Source organism: Nestor notabilis, unplaced genomic scaffold (genome assembly GCF_000696875.1).
Source record: "Nestor notabilis isolate BGI_N333 unplaced genomic scaffold, ASM69687v1 scaffold11598, whole genome shotgun sequence".
Taxonomy (NCBI): domain Eukaryota; kingdom Metazoa; phylum Chordata; class Aves; order Psittaciformes; family Psittacidae; genus Nestor; species Nestor notabilis.
In genome coordinates, this window is record NW_009939642.1 from 50,462 (window position 1) to 69,105 (window position 18,644).

Below are 18,644 nucleotides of genomic sequence, written 5' to 3' on the forward strand. Positions count from 1 at the left end.
GGTGAGTGTCAGTGAATAAGCTGTGGTATTATCCAGACTGGTTAGATAACTATTTATGTTAGGTGCTATACAAAACAGAACAAAATGATAGGCTGTCTAATCACTGAGCAAGCACAGCGGGTTTCTGCTATCTCTAAGAAGAAAGTAAGCCTCAAGCCAACTTCTTGGCGAAGAATTTTCACTGTAAATATACATTTTTTCAATTTACATTTCTTTTCTTGTAGGATTTGATGAAATTTTCATTACCATTTCTCAGCTAGAGTGCTCCCTGTGGCACTACTCTCTAAATGAAACATGAGAGGTAAGAGAAGACATCATGATAGCAGGGGTGAATAAAATAAAGCAGGACAATAATTTATTAGAAAGTGGCTCAAGCTTGAGAACACATTCAGCAAAAGGAAACACCATCAGCTTAATGGGTCAATGGGAAAGGCTTCCAGTGAATGAAGTCCTAGGAAAGGACACTCCAAAGTGAGGACAACCCACCTTCTGCACTGACTGCTGAGCGCACTGACCAGACAGAGCCACGCCGGAAAGAATAGTTCCTATGAGATGTACTGGAGGTGCAGGAAGGACTCACAGAGAGACGGCGGGAGGCCAGGTTGGCAACTTCTTCTACTGACAAAGAGAATGGGAAATGTCAATCCAGATCCAACTGACAGATTTTAGGGAACTTTCTAAAGGACAGCACTTACAACCAAATTGGAACACTGAAACGTGAAAATTCAAGTTAGGTAACACTCAAAAGGCACAATTTACCATCTATAAAGAGCAGTCAGATATGCAAATTGCACATGCTTTGGGAACCAGGAGAGCATTGTTCCATAAGAGCATTCAGTGCTTTGGTGGGTCACACTGTAACCAAGTCAGCTCTATACTTCTCTTCATCTACATCCTGTTAACCATCATGGTTGCTGGTGTTCAGTATTTCCTAAGAATTAGGATTTCTGCTCACAGATTTCCCAATCTATGCTGAGATCTGAACATCACTCTACTCACCTAATGGCACACACTGGAATGCTTTTAATGACATCTTTGTGCTCTGTTAGCCTGGACCAATGAGAATCTTCACCCAAAGACTAAGCTTTTCATGACATGTCATGTAACTGTGGCTGTCTGAAAGTTTGGTATTGATCTGGTCATCTAGGCACCCCACTAGTTACCACAAAGGTAGAAAACTCCAAGGGCAATTCAGCCCATCCTAAGCTACATGTCTTAAGACAGATACTGACAAAGGGAGACTCCTCCTGCCCTGTAATTATTAAGAAGTTAAAGTTAGGGAAGACAAACTTCATTCCTAATGTTGCCTTTTCTCATTGTGTTAAATCCTGCAAGATGCTAGGAGCTTTGAGATGGTAAATGCTGGCAAATTCCACTGAAGCTGAGAGTTAAAGGGTAAGGTCACACAGGGAGTATCCTGTGTGATAAAAATACAAGGTTTTATGTTTTCCTTGCACTAATTCTTAATGACAATTTTTCCTCAATGACTTAAGACTCTTCAACAAATGGAAGTGGTTGTGACTTCCTTAACACTAACAATCTATGTTCCTGGACATCACATCCCTAAGCAGTGCTCTCTGTTGGTGGCAGGTGCTCTCAGGTTCCTGGAATGCAGTTCCCAGCCCTGGAGCACACCTTCTTCTTCCTGTTCTGAGCTTGGTGTGCAGGTTGGCTCATAGCAGGCCTCCTGAGTGATGGGGATGGCAGTGATGAGACTGGCTTCCCGGCCCAGGCGTTTCTTCTCTTCCTCCTGCTGCAGGTTCTTCAGGATGTGCTCCGCTCGCTGATGGGAACGCGACACAGCTCTGGCTGAAAATGACTTCTGTCAGAAAGAAAAGAGAAGGAACACAGCCTGAAGCTGTTAGTTAAGATGCACACATCCTGCATTTTCTGCCAGAGACATCAGTGATATTCAGCAACTCAGTCTCTAAATACAAATCAGACTAGTGCTAGCTGACCAGAGATTCACCAGGAGACTCCTCTCGGAGCTATGCCTACAATAAGCCTTGCTGCAGACTTCTCCCAAGAGACACCACATGAACCAGTGCAGAGAAAATGGTCTGTCAGGCAGTTCGAGTGAACTAATCTCTTGGAGAGAGAACAGCTGTGTGCCCCTAAGATGGGAGTTACCATCTCTGCCAGGGATATGATATGCAGTACAGTACCTCAGTGAGCACACAGACAAGCCTTATGTCCATGCAGAAAATTCTGTGCGCCCTCCACAAACCGTGTACTAAATCTTTCCCAGCTAAGGAAGACAAGAAAACTCATGAGTTCAGTTCACATATTTTGGCCTAACTTTCCCCATGCTGCTACAGAGAAAAAACTCTCATGACGTCTGCTTACCGACTGATCTTCATTTATAGGATCCTGAACACTTCCACTGCACTGAGGAACCCAGGGTGGGTCAAACATTGGCACAGATGGCATCCCCAGGACAGGAGAAGGCAGAGTGAAGTTTATACTTGGAGGAGGAATCTAAACAACAATATAAAATACATTTTGATACAGCAGTCTATTAGTAATGCCAGTACTGCTAATTACAAGTACTCAGATTACCCAAGAGGACCTCTGCAAACTTTTCCCAACTTTGTATCTCACTGCACTGTAACACCATGTATGACATACATTTCTTTTTTTCCTTCTCTGATGTTTTTGCTGACCTGCATCCCCACTATCCTCTCTCCATTTTATGAAGGAGTTCTACACATCACCTCCCCCAATAGTGTGATTTACACAAGCATTTTTTTTTTTTGCTCTAAACACATTTTCAGGCAATTTCATGGCAGCTTGTTATTACACATCCATCCCACCAGGCAAGCTGTATAGGGGAACATCGTGCCTCATGTGTCCTATCTACCTTGAAGATCTGCTGTGCTCCCTCTTCCATCCTTGGCCAGACTTGATACCTAAACCTCCAGAGCGTGTGAAATTTGAGGATGGCATTCAGTCTTTGCACTGTCTCTGGGTGATGAAATTCGGACATCAGCATGTCAGAAACAGCCTCTGGCACTTTCACAGCACACAGCAGGAACATGGCAGCTGTAGGGACAGAACATCTCATCATCTGTTTTCCTTAATAATGTGTTTATTTGGCAGAGAAAAACTGCAGCTGTACAAACCCCCACCAAAAGAAACCTAATCTTGGCCCCAGAAATGAGATCAGCAATCTGCCAGGCCTAAAGAAAACTGCACTGCTTCATGAAACCAAGCACATGTGATTCCACCTTCTGAAGCCACACAGCTTCATGTGAGGCTTGTAAAAGCTTCTGGTAAACCTGCTTTTAAACTAAAATACAGCTTTTCTCTTCCCATTAAAAATCTCAGTCATGACTGGTTTAAAATAAAAAGCAGCTCTTGAAGTACCAGGACTAATTGAGTTTGGCTTTCAAAGATTCCACTTGGGAGTGATTTCTGTGATGATGAATAAAGGCTGGTTTAGCAGCTCTGCACAGACAGTGCCCCAGCAGAGGCGTCATACATCTATTTTCATGGATAAAACTAAAAAGAAAGGTTCTTAGTTAAATGATTGCAATCTGCCTCCAACTGCAGTTGCTACCAATTGCAAGACAAAGGACCAGATCACAATGGAAAAGAGCACAACAGAAGCTGAGCTGACCCATAGTTGTTTCAATGTAGCATATGTGAATATAAACAGGCATAGTTAAACTCCACATGATGGAGGCCAATTAATCTAAATGTGTGTCTGAGGGGCACTGAGCAAGAAACAAAAGCACAGGGAATAGTGTTGCTGTGGGAGTTCAGTGGGTGCCAGAGCCTGTGACTTCTTTGACCAGTAGCTCACCACAGAGCACTGGAGACAATTTGTCTAGGTTTGGTGGCTGTTCCTCCACAGTAGAAAAAGGACATCTGCCATCGTGATTGCCTCAACATTTATTCAGAAGGTGCTAAGCATCGTAGAAAAATAAGGCTGCTTTTGACTGCCTAAGTCCTGCCTTGCACTACACAGGCTCTATTCCTGCTCCAACGTCCTGCTCCAAACCTGTAGGGACCTTCCTGTTTCACCAACTCTTTTGGTCTTTTCAATGTAACTATGTCAAAATCTTAGTATGACTGATTGAAAAGTTTGGGCTCACACTGAAGTAACCAAAAAAAGAAATACAACCTTAGAAGAGGTCAGTAGATGGTGCTGTTGTACCCTAACACAGGGGTGCTTTTTATCCAGCTTGTGAATAGCAACATCACGAGTTTTCAGGTTTTGACCCTGATTAGTGTAATTTACTCTTCGGCTGAAATAACTCGCTAATAAAAACGCTAGTTCAGACCCTCAAATGGATTTTAATCCTCCCTTCAGGAAGCGGAGAAGGAGGAAGATGTGTCTCAAAGGCTGCTTTGGAGGAGCAGCCAGCTAGCACCAAAGAAACCTTTGGTGGCATTCAGTCTCCTCCACTACAAAGCTGTCTTGTAAACTCTCGTGATCTATTGTGAGTTGTGCAGCCAGGGCAGCCATACTAAGTGGTTTTGTTCTCCTACCTGCTGCTCCAGCCATGTGCTCATCCACGCTGAGCAGGAGCTCCCACGCTGCTGGCTGGATGTCCCCATACATCTCTTCTGTGAGGATAGGAGCTGCTTTGATCAGCAGTGACAAAGGTGCAGGGGAGAGGCTCATTACCTGCAAAAAACCAAGCCATGCCTTACAGCTGAGCTGTGCAAACTCTCCACAGTGAACAACACTCAGTAACATTACCCTAATTTTGGTCTGCAGATTACCCACTGATAACATCTAGTTTCAGCCATTTCAGATAATGCTCCATAGAATAGTTTCTTTCAGCCTACAATGAAAGAGCAGTGTTTGCAAACTAGTTCCTTGAGTCTTTTGCTAGTTACCCATGTCACCAAAACACTGATGTAGAGGACAAAAGACAAGACAAACTTTTCCAAGGTGGTGCACAGTGATACAGATCCATGAAAACCTCAGTCTCCTAAGAATAGGCCTGTGAAGAGCCTGTTGTTTCTTCAGGAGCATTAAACAAGAAACAACAAAGAAAACTACTGCTGTAAACTGACAGGTTATATTTAAACACATATGTGGAATTTTGAAATGTTTTTCCTATTTTTGTATCCCCAGTTTTGATGCATGTGTTGCTGTGGGAAACCAGAGGTGCAGAGTGTGATTTAATGGAGCTACATGTTTAAAGGATTCATTGATGGAGATACCTTAAGAGGCTTAAATTAACATGACTTGATTGAGAGAAACATGCAGGGCTGAACTGATTGATATTCAGGAATAGTTCTTCATACAGGCTTGGAAATTCACATATATTTTCCTTCTTGTTGCAGCCTAACCTTACATCTAAGTATTAGCCTCCCTAACTAGCATGTGGCCTAGTAATTACCTGGTGCCTGATGTATTTTAGCATTCCAGAGTCCTTCTTCCCTTCCAAGTTGGTATCAATCACTCTCTTTTTTAGAGAAGGAGTTCTCAAGCATGACTTGTCTGAGCACTGAAAGTTAAAAAAAAGAAAGAAGTTGAGTTCACATTTAGATTTCCCAAAACATGGAGAAATTTTGGACAACCCATCATGGACAAGAGGGATTTCCATCAACTGTAAGTCATACAGTAGCAGAGCTGTAGCTCAAAGCCTTCTCCTATGCTGCCAAAAGGCCTAGTATCAGTGAGAATACACCTTTTCATCCAATTTTCTTCTAACAATGTTTTTCCCAATAAAAGCTTAAGGCAGAAGCCAGGAAACCAAATAAGGAATGTGAATGTGCTATGTGTAATCTTCCCAGGTGGTAGACTCCCATGTATTTCAGGAGAACAGTACTTTAAGGTTAAAGGTAAGAAATCTACAGTTTCCCCTCTTTTTATCTTGCTGTTCCTTAAAGGCTTTGATGGTTTGATGAATGATGAAATGTGTATTACTTTGCCTTGCAATTTAAAGTTGGAGATGAAACAACACACAGTAATGCATGGTGGTGTTCTGCTGCCTTTCATGAACACTGCCAGCTGCTTGTTTCAAGCTTACCTTCTGTGGAGGAAATGACTGCCTCTCTTCCTTAATAACTGATACACTACTTTTCTGTGCTAGAGGAAATATATGGGGGTTACAGTTTCCAGGAAAGCAGAATCATTAGCTGTTGTTTCATCTGCTCTGTGCTTTGTTCCATACAAATAGCCTTTGATCTTCTAACTAACTTGACAGGAAACAAACAATCTGCTAGTTGATGAAGAAGCATTATGGACTTGTTTCCTACTCCTTGACTTTCCACTTACAGGGATGATAACCTCTTTACCCAACTGAAATCTTCATGAGAGTTTCATGAACTCTTTTGTTTTCAATGTTACTGCAAAGTAGTTGAATGACTCCACCATTACAAGTAATCAGAGTAATTGTAGTCTGTCTGTTGTCATCAGGCATAGGAAAGTATTAACCAACTATTGACATGATTCAGCTGGTACCTGGGTGGGCACTTCACTGAAAGCAGAGATTTATTTCCACTGAAGTTAAAGGCACCATTTAAGTGGCTAAAAAGGCACAATCTTCTTTGACTGTCCTCCTGAACTGGCATTAAAAGTGTGTCACTGAAGAAACTGTAACACTAAAGACTAATGTACACAATTCTTGGAACAGCTCTGAGAGTTCAGACCAAAAAGAAAGAAATTACGCAAGCTTTTACAAGAATTTCAAGAGTGATTCTTATTAACAGATGAGAAGAAACATGGAAAAAGAGACTGGACTCCAGAGGCTGGTAAGTAGAGGCTATAAGAGAACATTAAAATTAAAACCAGGTTATAAGCTTTTAAATGACCTTATCAGCAACTATGATTCTTCCCAATCAATACAGATTACATTCCTTTCATAATGCTAAATGCCTTAATACAGTTTGGGTTTTATTTAAAAAAGCTGTGTTTAAGAAAGGCTGTGTTAATTTTGCTGTGGAACAACTGTTTGAGCACATTATGCAGTGCTTGAAGGTAATAACGACCTGCGCGGACAAACCCCAAAACATTCTGCTTCTTCCATATACTCACTTCCTTTTGCTTTTTGCCTCTTGCCACACTGTTCAATGTGCTGTTTTCTCGCAGAGAGTCCACTGTGTCTCCATACAGGAGTTTGATGGCCCGTACAAGGCGAGCACAGGACCGGCTGTGATGGAGGTAGCAGTGTGGGTGACAGTAGTCGATGTGGGTACATATGAAACTTTGTTGGTTGCATAATAGGATCATAACCTTGAAAAGAAAAAAAAAAGAATAGTTACCTACAGAAAAGAGCATTACACAGAGAACTGCACAAGGCAGCTAGTGTTGGAAACACTCAAGCTAACTAGCCAAGCGTGGCTAAAGAAACATTAGTGCTAACAAAGCACAGACAGAGCTGCTGTTAGATGTGTATGTCTGGCTGGTGGCAAGATTAAGGCTGAGGAAAAGAGTCTGCAGAAAAGCTCTTGTATTACCACTCTGAGACGAGGGCTTGGACTCAATCACCATTAAAGCTGCAAACCCACCAGGTTCAGGAGTTAGTTTCCTTCAAGGAACATGAAAGGAAATGTCTCAGTATGCTCTGAAGTAGGTATAAGCTGTGCCAGTTGTTCTGCATATGCTTCCTTCACTGTGCTTGGGTAGGCTCATCTAGCCTAGCTTTACGTTCTATTTCTGGTGGTGCTTCCATATGGCAATTGAGAGTCCTAAAACCTATCTAAAGAAACAGTAAATATTTGGGCATTTAGCTATTCTGAGCTCTGCTGCAGCAACACTGCTATTAGTCTACTTAAAGCCAGCCTTGGGTAAGTCTACACTGCAGTGTCTGCTCTCTGCTGTAACTCAGAGGGTTTCTTCCCAGAGGAGCAAAGCTCAGTTCCGCTGCTCTTTGGACAGTGTTCTTCATGTTAACACACAAACCCAGCCACTTCTAGCTCTCTGGTGAAAATACACAAGCATTCACACTGTAGGTCATAACTGGCCTTTATGAATCCTCTTCATCCTACAGCCTAGTGTAGAAATACCCAGAATGACCAGAAAGAAGCTATCCCATCTTTTCCATCCACTTACGGTCTGTGCAGTTGCAGTCTGCTGGCTCTTTCAAGCAAGGCAGCCACATCACTCTCAACCTTCAAATCTTTAGGCTTCTAAAAAGCCAGGAGCTTAATTTAAAACAAACGTGTGCTGTGTATGTGGGATTCTTGTCTCTGTCTGACCTCAAAATAACATGAGGCCAGAAGAGCCAATCAGGAATAACGCAAGTTGCTGGTGTTGTCTCGTATGCAAATGGTATAAACCTTATCAGCATTGTACAGCCTCTACCCAGCCTCTGCTCCACTGTTATAACTTGTAGTTCAGTACTCGGACACAGAGTAAGGACATCACACACTGGGTTGCCATTAAGGACAGTAAAGGAAATGCTGGTGCCTGCATAGGAGCAACCGGAACCAGTGATCCTTCTGAGTAGTTTGCTTGCGATCATGAAGTAAAGCAGGGTTTTTTGCCTGTAGTTTTAGTGCCCGCCCACCCACACCTTCCTTCCAAGAAATAAAAAGAGAAAGTTCTCATGCAATATTGATACTTGCGTGGCATTAACTGGAACAGGTGATTTTTCAAACCTTCCTTTCTCCTATGCAGGCTAATCACAAGCAAAGTGAGACAAACATCTCGAGTTCCCTCCAGTTTATGCCTCATGAGTCCATGCATCCTCCCACATGGAGCAAAGGCAACGTAAGTTATCCTAGGCTGCTGGCTAGGGAGATGCCTTTATCCTTTAGCAATTCATCGCCTAGTACACACTCTCATGCCTCACATACTCAGTTTAGTACACTGGAATTTCCAAAGGCAGTGTAATCATTACCAACAGCATTAGAGTACTGACAGAGAAGCAGGGTAGTCCAGGGACTAAGGTATACTAGCTTAAAAGACATCTGAGTTCCCTCCCTCTGCCATCCTCTTCCAAAACAGACAACTACCAAGAACTGCTTCTCACATCACAGTATTGGATTGAGCCTGTTCTTGCCCAGACCCCATAGGAGTGAGGCAACTGAGAGCAGACTGTGTGAAATGCTTAGGGGAGAGAGTGGGGTATCAGCTCATTATTGACAGCTGTCTTTCTCAAAGGCAACTAAGAAGTCAAAAAAGCATCTGTCCTCATACACATGGGCAGGATACAATCGGTCTGTGTACAGGGAGTTAACCCAACTCTTCTGCAAAAGACACACTGACCATACTGCACCATCACAGCATGTCATGAGGCAACAGAAGTCGGGTGTAGTCTTTGGATATCAGTGGATTGAACTGTGCCCAACTGACTTTTGGCATGTCTAAATCACAGGCACAGACGTCACCAAAATGGATGTTTTAGGCCCTGCATGACCAAACCACATCTGCACCATTGCACTCCCCATCTATTGGATGGAGTAGAAAATACACAAGGCCCTGTTGGGTTAGACTTTTGATAGAATGTATATAATGGAATCAAAGAAAATGTTCCAAAAGTATTTTTCCCCCCACAAAGTGCATAAGTAAGCTCATTGTCATAGAGTTACCGGAGACAAAAGTATATAAATTGGCTCAAAAAGGGGTTAGAAAAACTCCCTAGGAAAACCCTTCTGCTAGTTAATAAATATAATGGTCACAACAGAACCTCCAGCTCAAGCAGCTTCTAAAATGCCATCTCCCAGAAGCTGAGAGCCCAGCTCACACTGCAGTACATTCTGTGACTCTTCCTGAACTACCCCTACTAGCCACGCTGAAGATAGGACACTGAGCTAATGGATTTCTCAGCTGGGGTAGCATGCTGTCCTGGCACACCAGAAAGAAATAATCCCTTTTTGCCATACAAATTAAATACATGAAACAGAGGGAGCAAGATAAAAGCTTTGTGGGTTTAGTCCATTCTAGAAATGACAAACAGACATTTCCAAAGTTCACAGCTTACTTACACTTGAGATCCTTGGTGCTACATGGAGAAAGCAGAGATTGTGATCTGGTTATTGCCAGCACGAAGGTTTTCCTACTGAAAATGCCATCCTTGAGAGCACTGGAGGTGACTTATACTTACATGCAGCCATGACATGTTCCGATGATAGTTCTCCTCTGCACCTGTGTTGCTCAGCACCTCGGGCTCAATGCTAGGTTCGCTCGCGCTCCAAGGGCTCCCTTCTTCAAAAGAAAAATACCCAAAAGGTGGTTGTTTTTATTGCTCCCTGTGTGCTTTAAGACTAGGGACAGCACTTGTAAGCCAGGCCAGCCTTTGGGAACAGACCAGAGTACACAGAATATGCCACACTGGAAAGACTGCATTTGGACACCCCTCCCCAATCCTTGTATCATGCTGGCTTGACAATTACAAGAACCATTTAGGCTTGGCTCACAGGCCATCTTGTCAGTAGAAAACACTGCTCCCTCCCTACTTTTTTCTTCAATGGAAAGGGAGAAGGTAAACAAAAAACATCAGAAACAATTCTTTGCACCATTCAGATGCTGCAAATGGTTGGTTTAGTGATCTGCATTGACTGGGCTCTGTGGTTCAAAAACGTCAACAAAAACCCAACCAGAAGTGGCATCCAACTGGAAATGCCAATGGGCAAAGCCACTGCCAATTGCCCATGGAAACTGCTAATGCTATGGGGATGAAAGGGGAAAAAAATCCTGATTCTAGCACACTAGTTCTAAAGAACTCAGGCAAGGGAGTGATTTCTCTGGGAACTTTACAAATCCCTGTGTTTCCTCTAGCCATTTCACAACCCATGGGCCTCCTATAAAACTAATATAATGCTCTTAAGAGACAGCTGGGGATGAATTCTGGTTAATCCTTTCTTTCTCCTCTTTAAGTGAACTGTGACTTGCCAAAGCCTACAGAATGAGCAATCTCACTCTCCATGTCCACCTACTGAAGCATCTTTTGGGGAACATAAAAATGACCATTAAGCTTGGGAGGTTATTTTAGCTCCAAATGTATCCAAACCATAGGTTTTGGTTAACACCCCTAGGAGAGGGAACCCCTTTAGTTGAACTGTGATGGAGATTTCTCGTAGCAGGATGCACATTCACTTTCCATAAGATAAATACACAGTGATCCTTCTTTTGAAGATTAAGAAAGGCATTTGTAAACTGTAAAAGTATATGTATATGCCAATATGTAGAAATATAGTATGTAGCACGTACATGTTATGTTCTCTATATAGGAATATATATATTACATGTCATAAAACATGCCTATGACATCATATCCTACATAGAATATGAAGTGCATGTCTGTACATATATATATATCTCCTGTCTGTTACTATGGACAGTAGATGCATATGACCTCACGTATTCATTGTATCATAGGACTTAGGGGGGTGTGCATGTGCATATACACACGTGCATAAGCTCCCCTAAAGACAGCATGCGCTTGGCTGGCAAGCACCAGCATTCCAAGAGTTCATGCTCTAACACGGAGCTCTGAATTGCCAACCTGTGCGCAGAGCCAACGCTGCACCCAGGATCTGAACTGTGCTCCTCCCAGGCCCTGGCTCAGGCAGACCCTGAAGAGGACTCTAGGTTTTCCCTAGCCTGCTGGGGTGGGGATCTCTTGTCATTTCTAGCTCTGCTGCAATCACATCAAGAGTTTAGGTCCTGCCTACTGTCCCCTCCCTTTCCACCCACTTGTCTAAGTTACCTATATCAGTGACAGTGTCCCTGCTGTGGGACAGCTGCAGCTCCTCATTCTCAGACTCTGAGTCCTGCCGTGATAACTTGGTGCTCTTTAGGCTGCCGGCCCGGCGAATGCTGGAAAGGGAACCCCCCTTCTTCACCCGGAAACTGCGGGTTCCTTTAATCTGGAGCAAGCGGGAGCCTCCTATCCTGATCTTCCTGCTGGGAACTGTATTAAAAGAATAAAAGAGGACTTTTTTCCCCTTAATTTTTCCCCATTTAAAAAAGAAAGATATCCTGGCCCTCCCTTCCCTCCCTCCCCTTTGCTGCCAGCCTGTACTGCAGCGTCTTTTCTTCTACCAAGGAATGTGGGGCCAGAGGCTCCCTCCAAAGCCACCGCCAATGCAGCTCTGTCAATCAGGCAGTAAAGATGCTTTAAGGAAATGTGTTCAGCACCTCATTTCCTGGAGACCTGGTACGTCACCTCAGGCCTTGTCTGTATTTGGAATTAGCCCTTGTTCAACCACCAGCAAGTAGAGTCAGCTGCTCTAACAGAAACCCAAAACGTGGACAAGGAAAACCTATGATTCACACCTATTTGAATCAATTCCTGCCAGGAAACAGGATCTGCCCAATGGTTGTAAATTGCAGTTTTCTTTGCCAGCCCCTGGGGTTTGCATTAGTGCAGAATCGCCTCTTGCTAGGGATAGATGGCTGAATCCCAAACATGAACAAGGCACCATGGACAAACCTATTTTCCTGTGGGCCTGGGGTCTGTAAACCTCACTGAGCTCTGCAGTAGGATCAATTATTTACTCATACAGCACGTGTGACTGCAGAAGGGTAGTCTGCTTCATGCGGTTAGCACGTGAGACTTCTCTGAAGTAAGATTTGCATAAATCCGTGTCTCTGCATGTTACTCTTCATCATTAGAATGCTTTAGAGGAAACGGGAGCACGTAGATCCTCTCCTTCAGACAAATCAGCAGCTTTCAGGCATTAACAACATCCATTGACACTCTGCATTTTTGATGAGCACAGACATGAAATGGTTCAATGTTCAAAGCACCAACCGTTTGCACTTTCATTCTCCTCTTAGTTCAAAGGCAGTACATGGCAGTATGTCAGTCCAAATGTTGCAACACTCAGTCATTTTACTGCAGATCTAATCAGGCAAGGCCACGTGTGATCGATTACCGTTTGGTGTGTTGTTGAGAATGAACAGGATACAGCTTTTTGGATACCATGGGTAAGCAAAAGATTTTAATAGAACTATATTTTGGCTTCAGGAAAAATCAAACACACCTTTACTCCTGAGAATGCCCCTAATTCCTTCAGAATCCAATTCCCAATCCCATTTCCAGTGGCTAATGTCCTGGATGAAGACATCTGGATAGGTTTTGAGGCCTACTCCTCAGTCCTCACGAATCAGCTGGGCAAATCACTGTTGAGTGACCAGAGAATCTCCCTCCAAGGGAATAAGCTGAGTTCCTTAGCAATCACTCCTGCTTGAATTCTGTTCAGATCAGCCTCAATACAGTGGCTCTGTTCCCCCAAACGCCAAACCACTTAAGCCCTTGTGACTGCATTTCATCAGGTGTACAGAATCCCCATTTTAGCACCCAAATAGTACATATGATCCTCTGATCGCCTGCATCTGCCTAGCTTTAGTGTCTCTATTTCAGACCTACCTGGAGCAGATTCTATACAGTAAACTTGCAGCTTTTGGATAGCTGTTAAGCCACACCTGGGGTGAGCAATGAGAGCAAAGCTTTTAAGACTCCAGAAAAAAATGAAAGGAAACAGATTAGTACTTATCAAAGAGGTTGCGATAAAGAAACCTGTCACTGCAGGCAAGAAACTTCTAGTTACATTCACACAATAACATTTTCTTATCTAGAAAAGTGTCTATTACAAAAGATGCCTCTGCATCTGTTATGTTTGGCCCAGGTGGATCCCCAGAAGAATATGCTGTGGCCAGAGAAAAGAACATAATTACATTATCTTGCATTCATTTAGCTTCCATTTCTGCCAAGAGTATATTAGTACATTAGGATTCAGTCTTCCTACCACAGTCACATTTCCCATCTCTAAAATGTAGTAAGAGGCAGATTTAGTAAAGGAATACTACATTGCAGCTTAAGGGAAAAAGGAGAATGAGGAAAAAAACCCCAACCAAAACTGCAGAGAAAATGCAGCTTAACAGAGTGAAGGATGCAGAAAGTTAATTCTATCTCTGCAAAAACAGCTCTGCATTTTGCCTATAGTACAGTAAGGCATGAAGGAAAACCTAAGTCAGCATTGTCCCTAAGAAAAATAGGCTAGTTAGAGAACAGCCACCAGTATTTTCCAGCAGGACTCCATGCTTATAGGCATGCTCCCACTCAGGTGACATCCCAGTGGACGGGACTGCTGCCTGAGATGCTGAAAAGTGGTATCAAGTCATTGCCATATATATCTTCAAAAAAAACCCAACCCCAAAAGAATCTTCTCCTCATCTAAATAGTTAGACATATTATCCCATTGATCTTAGACTATGAGACAGACCACAAGGCTGTGTGCTTCTCTGGGCTGCCAGTATGCCAAGGGTACAAAAAATGAAGTTGAGCATGAGTTGATCCAGCTCACCTTTCCTAGGTGGATACCTAGCTGTCTTCACAGGAGTAACTGTCCCACCTGACACACAATTCTGGAGGCAGTTTTACACCACGTAAGTCTTGGAAGCAGTTCTAATGTTTTCTAATATTTTCTCCAGTAATTGTGGCAGAGTCACAGCTGAAGAAAGCGCAAACTTTATCCAAAGCCCCCTGAAGTCAATAAAAGCTCCTCTGAATCATTAATACACATTACAGTTCCTAAAGGATAACCAGCTGCAGACTCCATCCTTTTCAAACAATCAAACATTTATCCTTTTCAAACAATTATCACAATTATCATTCAAACATCTGCACCTTTATATGGCTACTATGAGACAGAATTTAAACAGTTCTAGAAAACTTGTTAGAGGGAAAATCATTTACAGTCTGGCAGTTTATAGCCTCTAATTGCAAGTACGCACGATGACTGTATATCGTATTGCAACACTTGTACCATAAGATAGTATGTGAGTTTTGCATGAGATGGCTCAAAAATGGAAACAATCTGCTGTTCTTAGCAAACACAGTGAGCTTGAGGTTTGCTTGTACAGTATACAATATGTTGGTAACATTAAACTGCTAGCCATCAAAAGCCACAGAGGTGTGTGTTTTACATGTGGTAGCAAAGAATTCAAGAGATCAAGCGATCAACCACTAATTCTGTGAGATGCCATGACTTCCAAACTGGTACAGATTTTCACAGAAAGATCCCTCCTATCTGTAGTTTTCCCAAAATGAAAAACTGTAATCAGAATGAAAAAGAAACAAGAACGCTTTTGATCTTTATTTTTGAAGTGAATCAAATAGTGAAGCTTCTCTCAGCATCGCACTGAGAGATGGTTTCAAACAAGGCATCCTCCTTTTTAGCAATCTTGCAATGCCCTCAGTTGGCATCAGTCATAGCAGTGTTTTATAAAATTTAACATCTTTGCTTCTCACATTTGTTATATTTAACCCTGAAGGCCAGAAGCGTCTCAGAAATGATTCAAAGCCACGTGACTCCATGGCTGCCTGCTTTTAACACAGTCTATGCAAATGAAAACATAAAATCAAGCGCCACTTCACAAGCCCTGAGAATACAAAAGCCTTATTGTGCTGACAAACCTTTTTTCTCCTCGAAGCCAGCCTCAGATTTGAGGGTGTGGCTGCTGCTGTGCAGGGAATCCTTTGAATCTTCGTTTTCATCCAGAACCCCAGCAAAGCTGATCTTTCTTTCATACCTGTGCCGATCCATCTCAGGGTCCAGACGCAGCCTGCAGCTCTCCAGGTCCTGTAGCAGAATGTACATCACACAGATGTGCAAGCAGTATGAACCCCCATGCCTTCCACTGCAACCATAGAAGCTTCAGGAAGAACTGCTTTAGATGGGAATTTACATCTGTCACACAGTTCTCCATCTACTCTGACACTTTGTAATCCAGCTGCTCTTTGGGCTTGCAGCACCATGAGCCAGGCTGTCAGGATGGAAGAGTTAGGAAGTGTTAACACACCTGGTTAACACTGCTGAGTGAATTGGTGCCCTGTCTGCAGGCTCATGAGGGGAAATACACATAAATGGTCCCTAATGGACAGATGGCAATAAAAGGTGGCTGTTGCCTAAGATGCTGGGTGGATGGTTAGGTCTCTGCTCCAAAAGGCCCCCTGTGGTTGATTAGGGAATGCATTGATCTGTACTCATCAAAGGCAGAAAAGCTGAGAAAGGCAGCTGACACTGTGACAGCCATAAAAGCATGGCCCAGCGCAGGTTTTCTGTGTGCAGGTCAGGCTGAAAGGACACAGCACAAAACAGGGAGTAATAAAAATGTTGTCTGCTCTTAAATTCTGGAAAATAAAAAGCACTGCACCAGGGAGAAGCTAGTTTGCAACATCATTTTCTCTTATTAACGGAAATGGCACCATTTGTTCCACCTACTGGCCAAATTTGGGCCAAAAAAAGCCAAAGTCCTAAAATTCCACAGGCTATAGACATTCATCCTCTTGCCCTAACCACAGTTAGAAAAGGTGAAAGGACTGTGAATTCCCACACTGGCAAACACAGTCAAATTGCTGGGCTCTTTAAGAACATCATTTGTGCCTTCTGACTAGGGATATCATCAGCTTTGAGATCTATGCACCCAAAATGTGACTAGGTGAAATCTAAGATAACACAAAGCTCCTTGCTGTGAGTAAATGGCTGGTGAACGTGAATGATAACATCATCTGACAGAGTTTAGGATATGAAACAAAGGCTAAAGCACTTCAGGATAAAAATCTGTGATCAAATCTGTCTGAATTACAGCATCTTCATAGATCAGCATGCACACACTAAGCCATGACAGCAGTACAGGTACATTCATAGGGCATGGCCAGAGTTCCCCTGCTGTCTGTGAACACACGGACACTGGAAATTGCTGCCCCCACAAATTAACTGACAGAATGCACACAGTCTATCTATCTTCAGCAACTGCTAAGCTAAAATGAATGACTTTCACCCACAGCAAACGACAAGTTCCAGTTCCCTGGCTCTACTGTGGCAGCAGCAGGCTCCACGAGAATGTATTCATCACTCCTAGACATCTGCAAAGTGAGCTTGTATCTACTCCACCAGCTTCAGCAAAAGGCTTTGGTTGACTTCAGTCAGGACTGTCTACCTCACTCACACAAAAGAATGGGTGCTTACATCCTCAGCCTGTCAAGTCTGAATGGACTTGGGTATTTAAACTGGTCCACCACAACTAGTTCATTGCAAATCCTTCAGTTCTTCAGGGCTGCTAAGCTTGTGCTCATACCTATGGAACAGGTATGCCTACAAACACCAATGGGAATGAGATTTCCTCTGCTGGAATTTTAGCTCTATGGATTATTACGTACTCGATTCTCTTGGAAAGGAAGCATCACTCTATAAATACAGAGACTTAATGTTTTAACCTGGAGTGGTGTCAGTTCTATTTTCCAACCCCAGTACAAAGTTAAAAGAAGCACTCTATGGCCATTTTCTCTAACAGGCTCTTGCGTAACGTGACTGACCTTAAGGTTTCTTCTGCCTACGCATCACAGAATAATTCCTTCTCCTTCTCTCTCATATACAAATCTGAAAAGCTATTTATCATTTGCATTTCTGTCTGGCACAAAAGCACAAATTTCTGTTGATCTTCATTACTCAACATATTCTTAGTTCCAAGCCTAACTACTTTACTGAGTAAATGAATTCAAACCCTGGTATTACCCTGCTTTTGGATGCAGTCATTTATTACATGGTGAAAATATCAACCAAGTATTTAGGAAGACTTCTGCTGAATTTATCGCTATGTTTTAAAATTGCCATTCTTGCATACCTGGGGGCTGATTCACTTCATCATAAGTCATCTGCAGCCTTTGAAATTAATTTCAGAACCTAATTACAATAATGCCCAGCCAAATCAGCCTGTCAAGCACAACTGTCATCAGCAAAATTTGATCTAAGTCTGTGATTAACTAAAAATGGAATAATAGGGGAAAATCCTCCATTTACACTTGAAAACTTAACTTCTCATTTGTTCTTTATAATTTTTATCCTGGTTTCCAAAATAAATTAGGCTTAAAAGATGAAATTGCATGTGTGCCATTCGATTTTCATCTCATTGCATGCTAACCACCTCTAAAGGTGATGGTCACCTTCAACTCGATTTTACAAAAGATAACCAAGTGCCTGTGCATTTTGTGAACCAACAGGCTGAAGGCAATGTTAAACTGCATTATTAGTCATAACAAAATCCACACATGAATGAACCACTTGGAAATCAAGGTTCATGGGTTCTGCTATTCACAAAATTAGTTCTTCCCTAATCAGTTATTTAGCTTACTATTTGTGCCAAGATTTGCCTGTGCCTCTCTCACACTTGTGGAAGTTTAATTCTTTCCTTGCATCTTTGACTTGTCTCCTTCTTACTCCCCCCAGTCCCTTCAATTCTGTTGTCTAACCAAACCAATGATCTGCAACTTTTAAGCTCCAGCCAATTCTCTGTAAGCCATCCTCCTCCTTTGTCTTAACTGCCCTGTTCAGTTCTCTGTCAACTGTCCCTCCTAATCAGCCAGGTAGCACTGTCACCTCCTGCAACCCACCTCCCACACCTCTCAGGTCCCCCACACTCAGTTTCTCAATCTATCTGCTGCCCTCTTCTCTAGTTTGAAACGTTCTTGAACTTCTAGTACATATTGTGCTTCCACAGTCTTATCTTCTTAATCAACCCATTTGATGTGCCTTGCTCATATTCTATTCACCAGACAATGGCACCTTTCTTCCTGCATCAGAGATCCACTTGAGTTACCACTTCACCCCACCTCTCCTCAGACAGAAGCCAGAGCCCAGTGACTTCTGTGGGCATGGCTCCCTCTCCATGCCCACAGTGTGTGTTGTCCACTTACCACAAGAGGCTCAGTACGTGGCCTGGGCATGTAGGG

The 18,644-nt window shown here is 42.8% G+C and overlaps 1 protein-coding gene across 1 annotated transcript in view; it reads right to left on the bottom strand.

Moving 5' to 3' along the window:
* The window catches only part of UNC80 (unc-80 homolog (C. elegans)), a gene marked incomplete at its 5' end in the record, with an annotated part of 118,213 nt that overhangs the window by 47,307 nt on the left and 52,262 nt on the right, over positions 1-18,644 (bottom strand). The window contains 12 exon segments of the mRNA XM_010019970.1: positions 487-615; positions 1,636-1,822; positions 2,347-2,478; positions 2,861-3,042; positions 4,495-4,633; positions 5,358-5,465; positions 6,998-7,195; positions 10,011-10,111; positions 11,616-11,819; positions 15,330-15,495; positions 18,609-18,638; positions 18,640-18,644. The exon segment at positions 18,640-18,644 is cut by the window's right edge and continues 108 nt beyond it. Of these exon segments, the coding sequence (XP_010018272.1) occupies positions 487-615; positions 1,636-1,822; positions 2,347-2,478; positions 2,861-3,042; positions 4,495-4,633; positions 5,358-5,465; positions 6,998-7,195; positions 10,011-10,111; positions 11,616-11,819; positions 15,330-15,495; positions 18,609-18,638; positions 18,640-18,644 (1,581 nt within the window).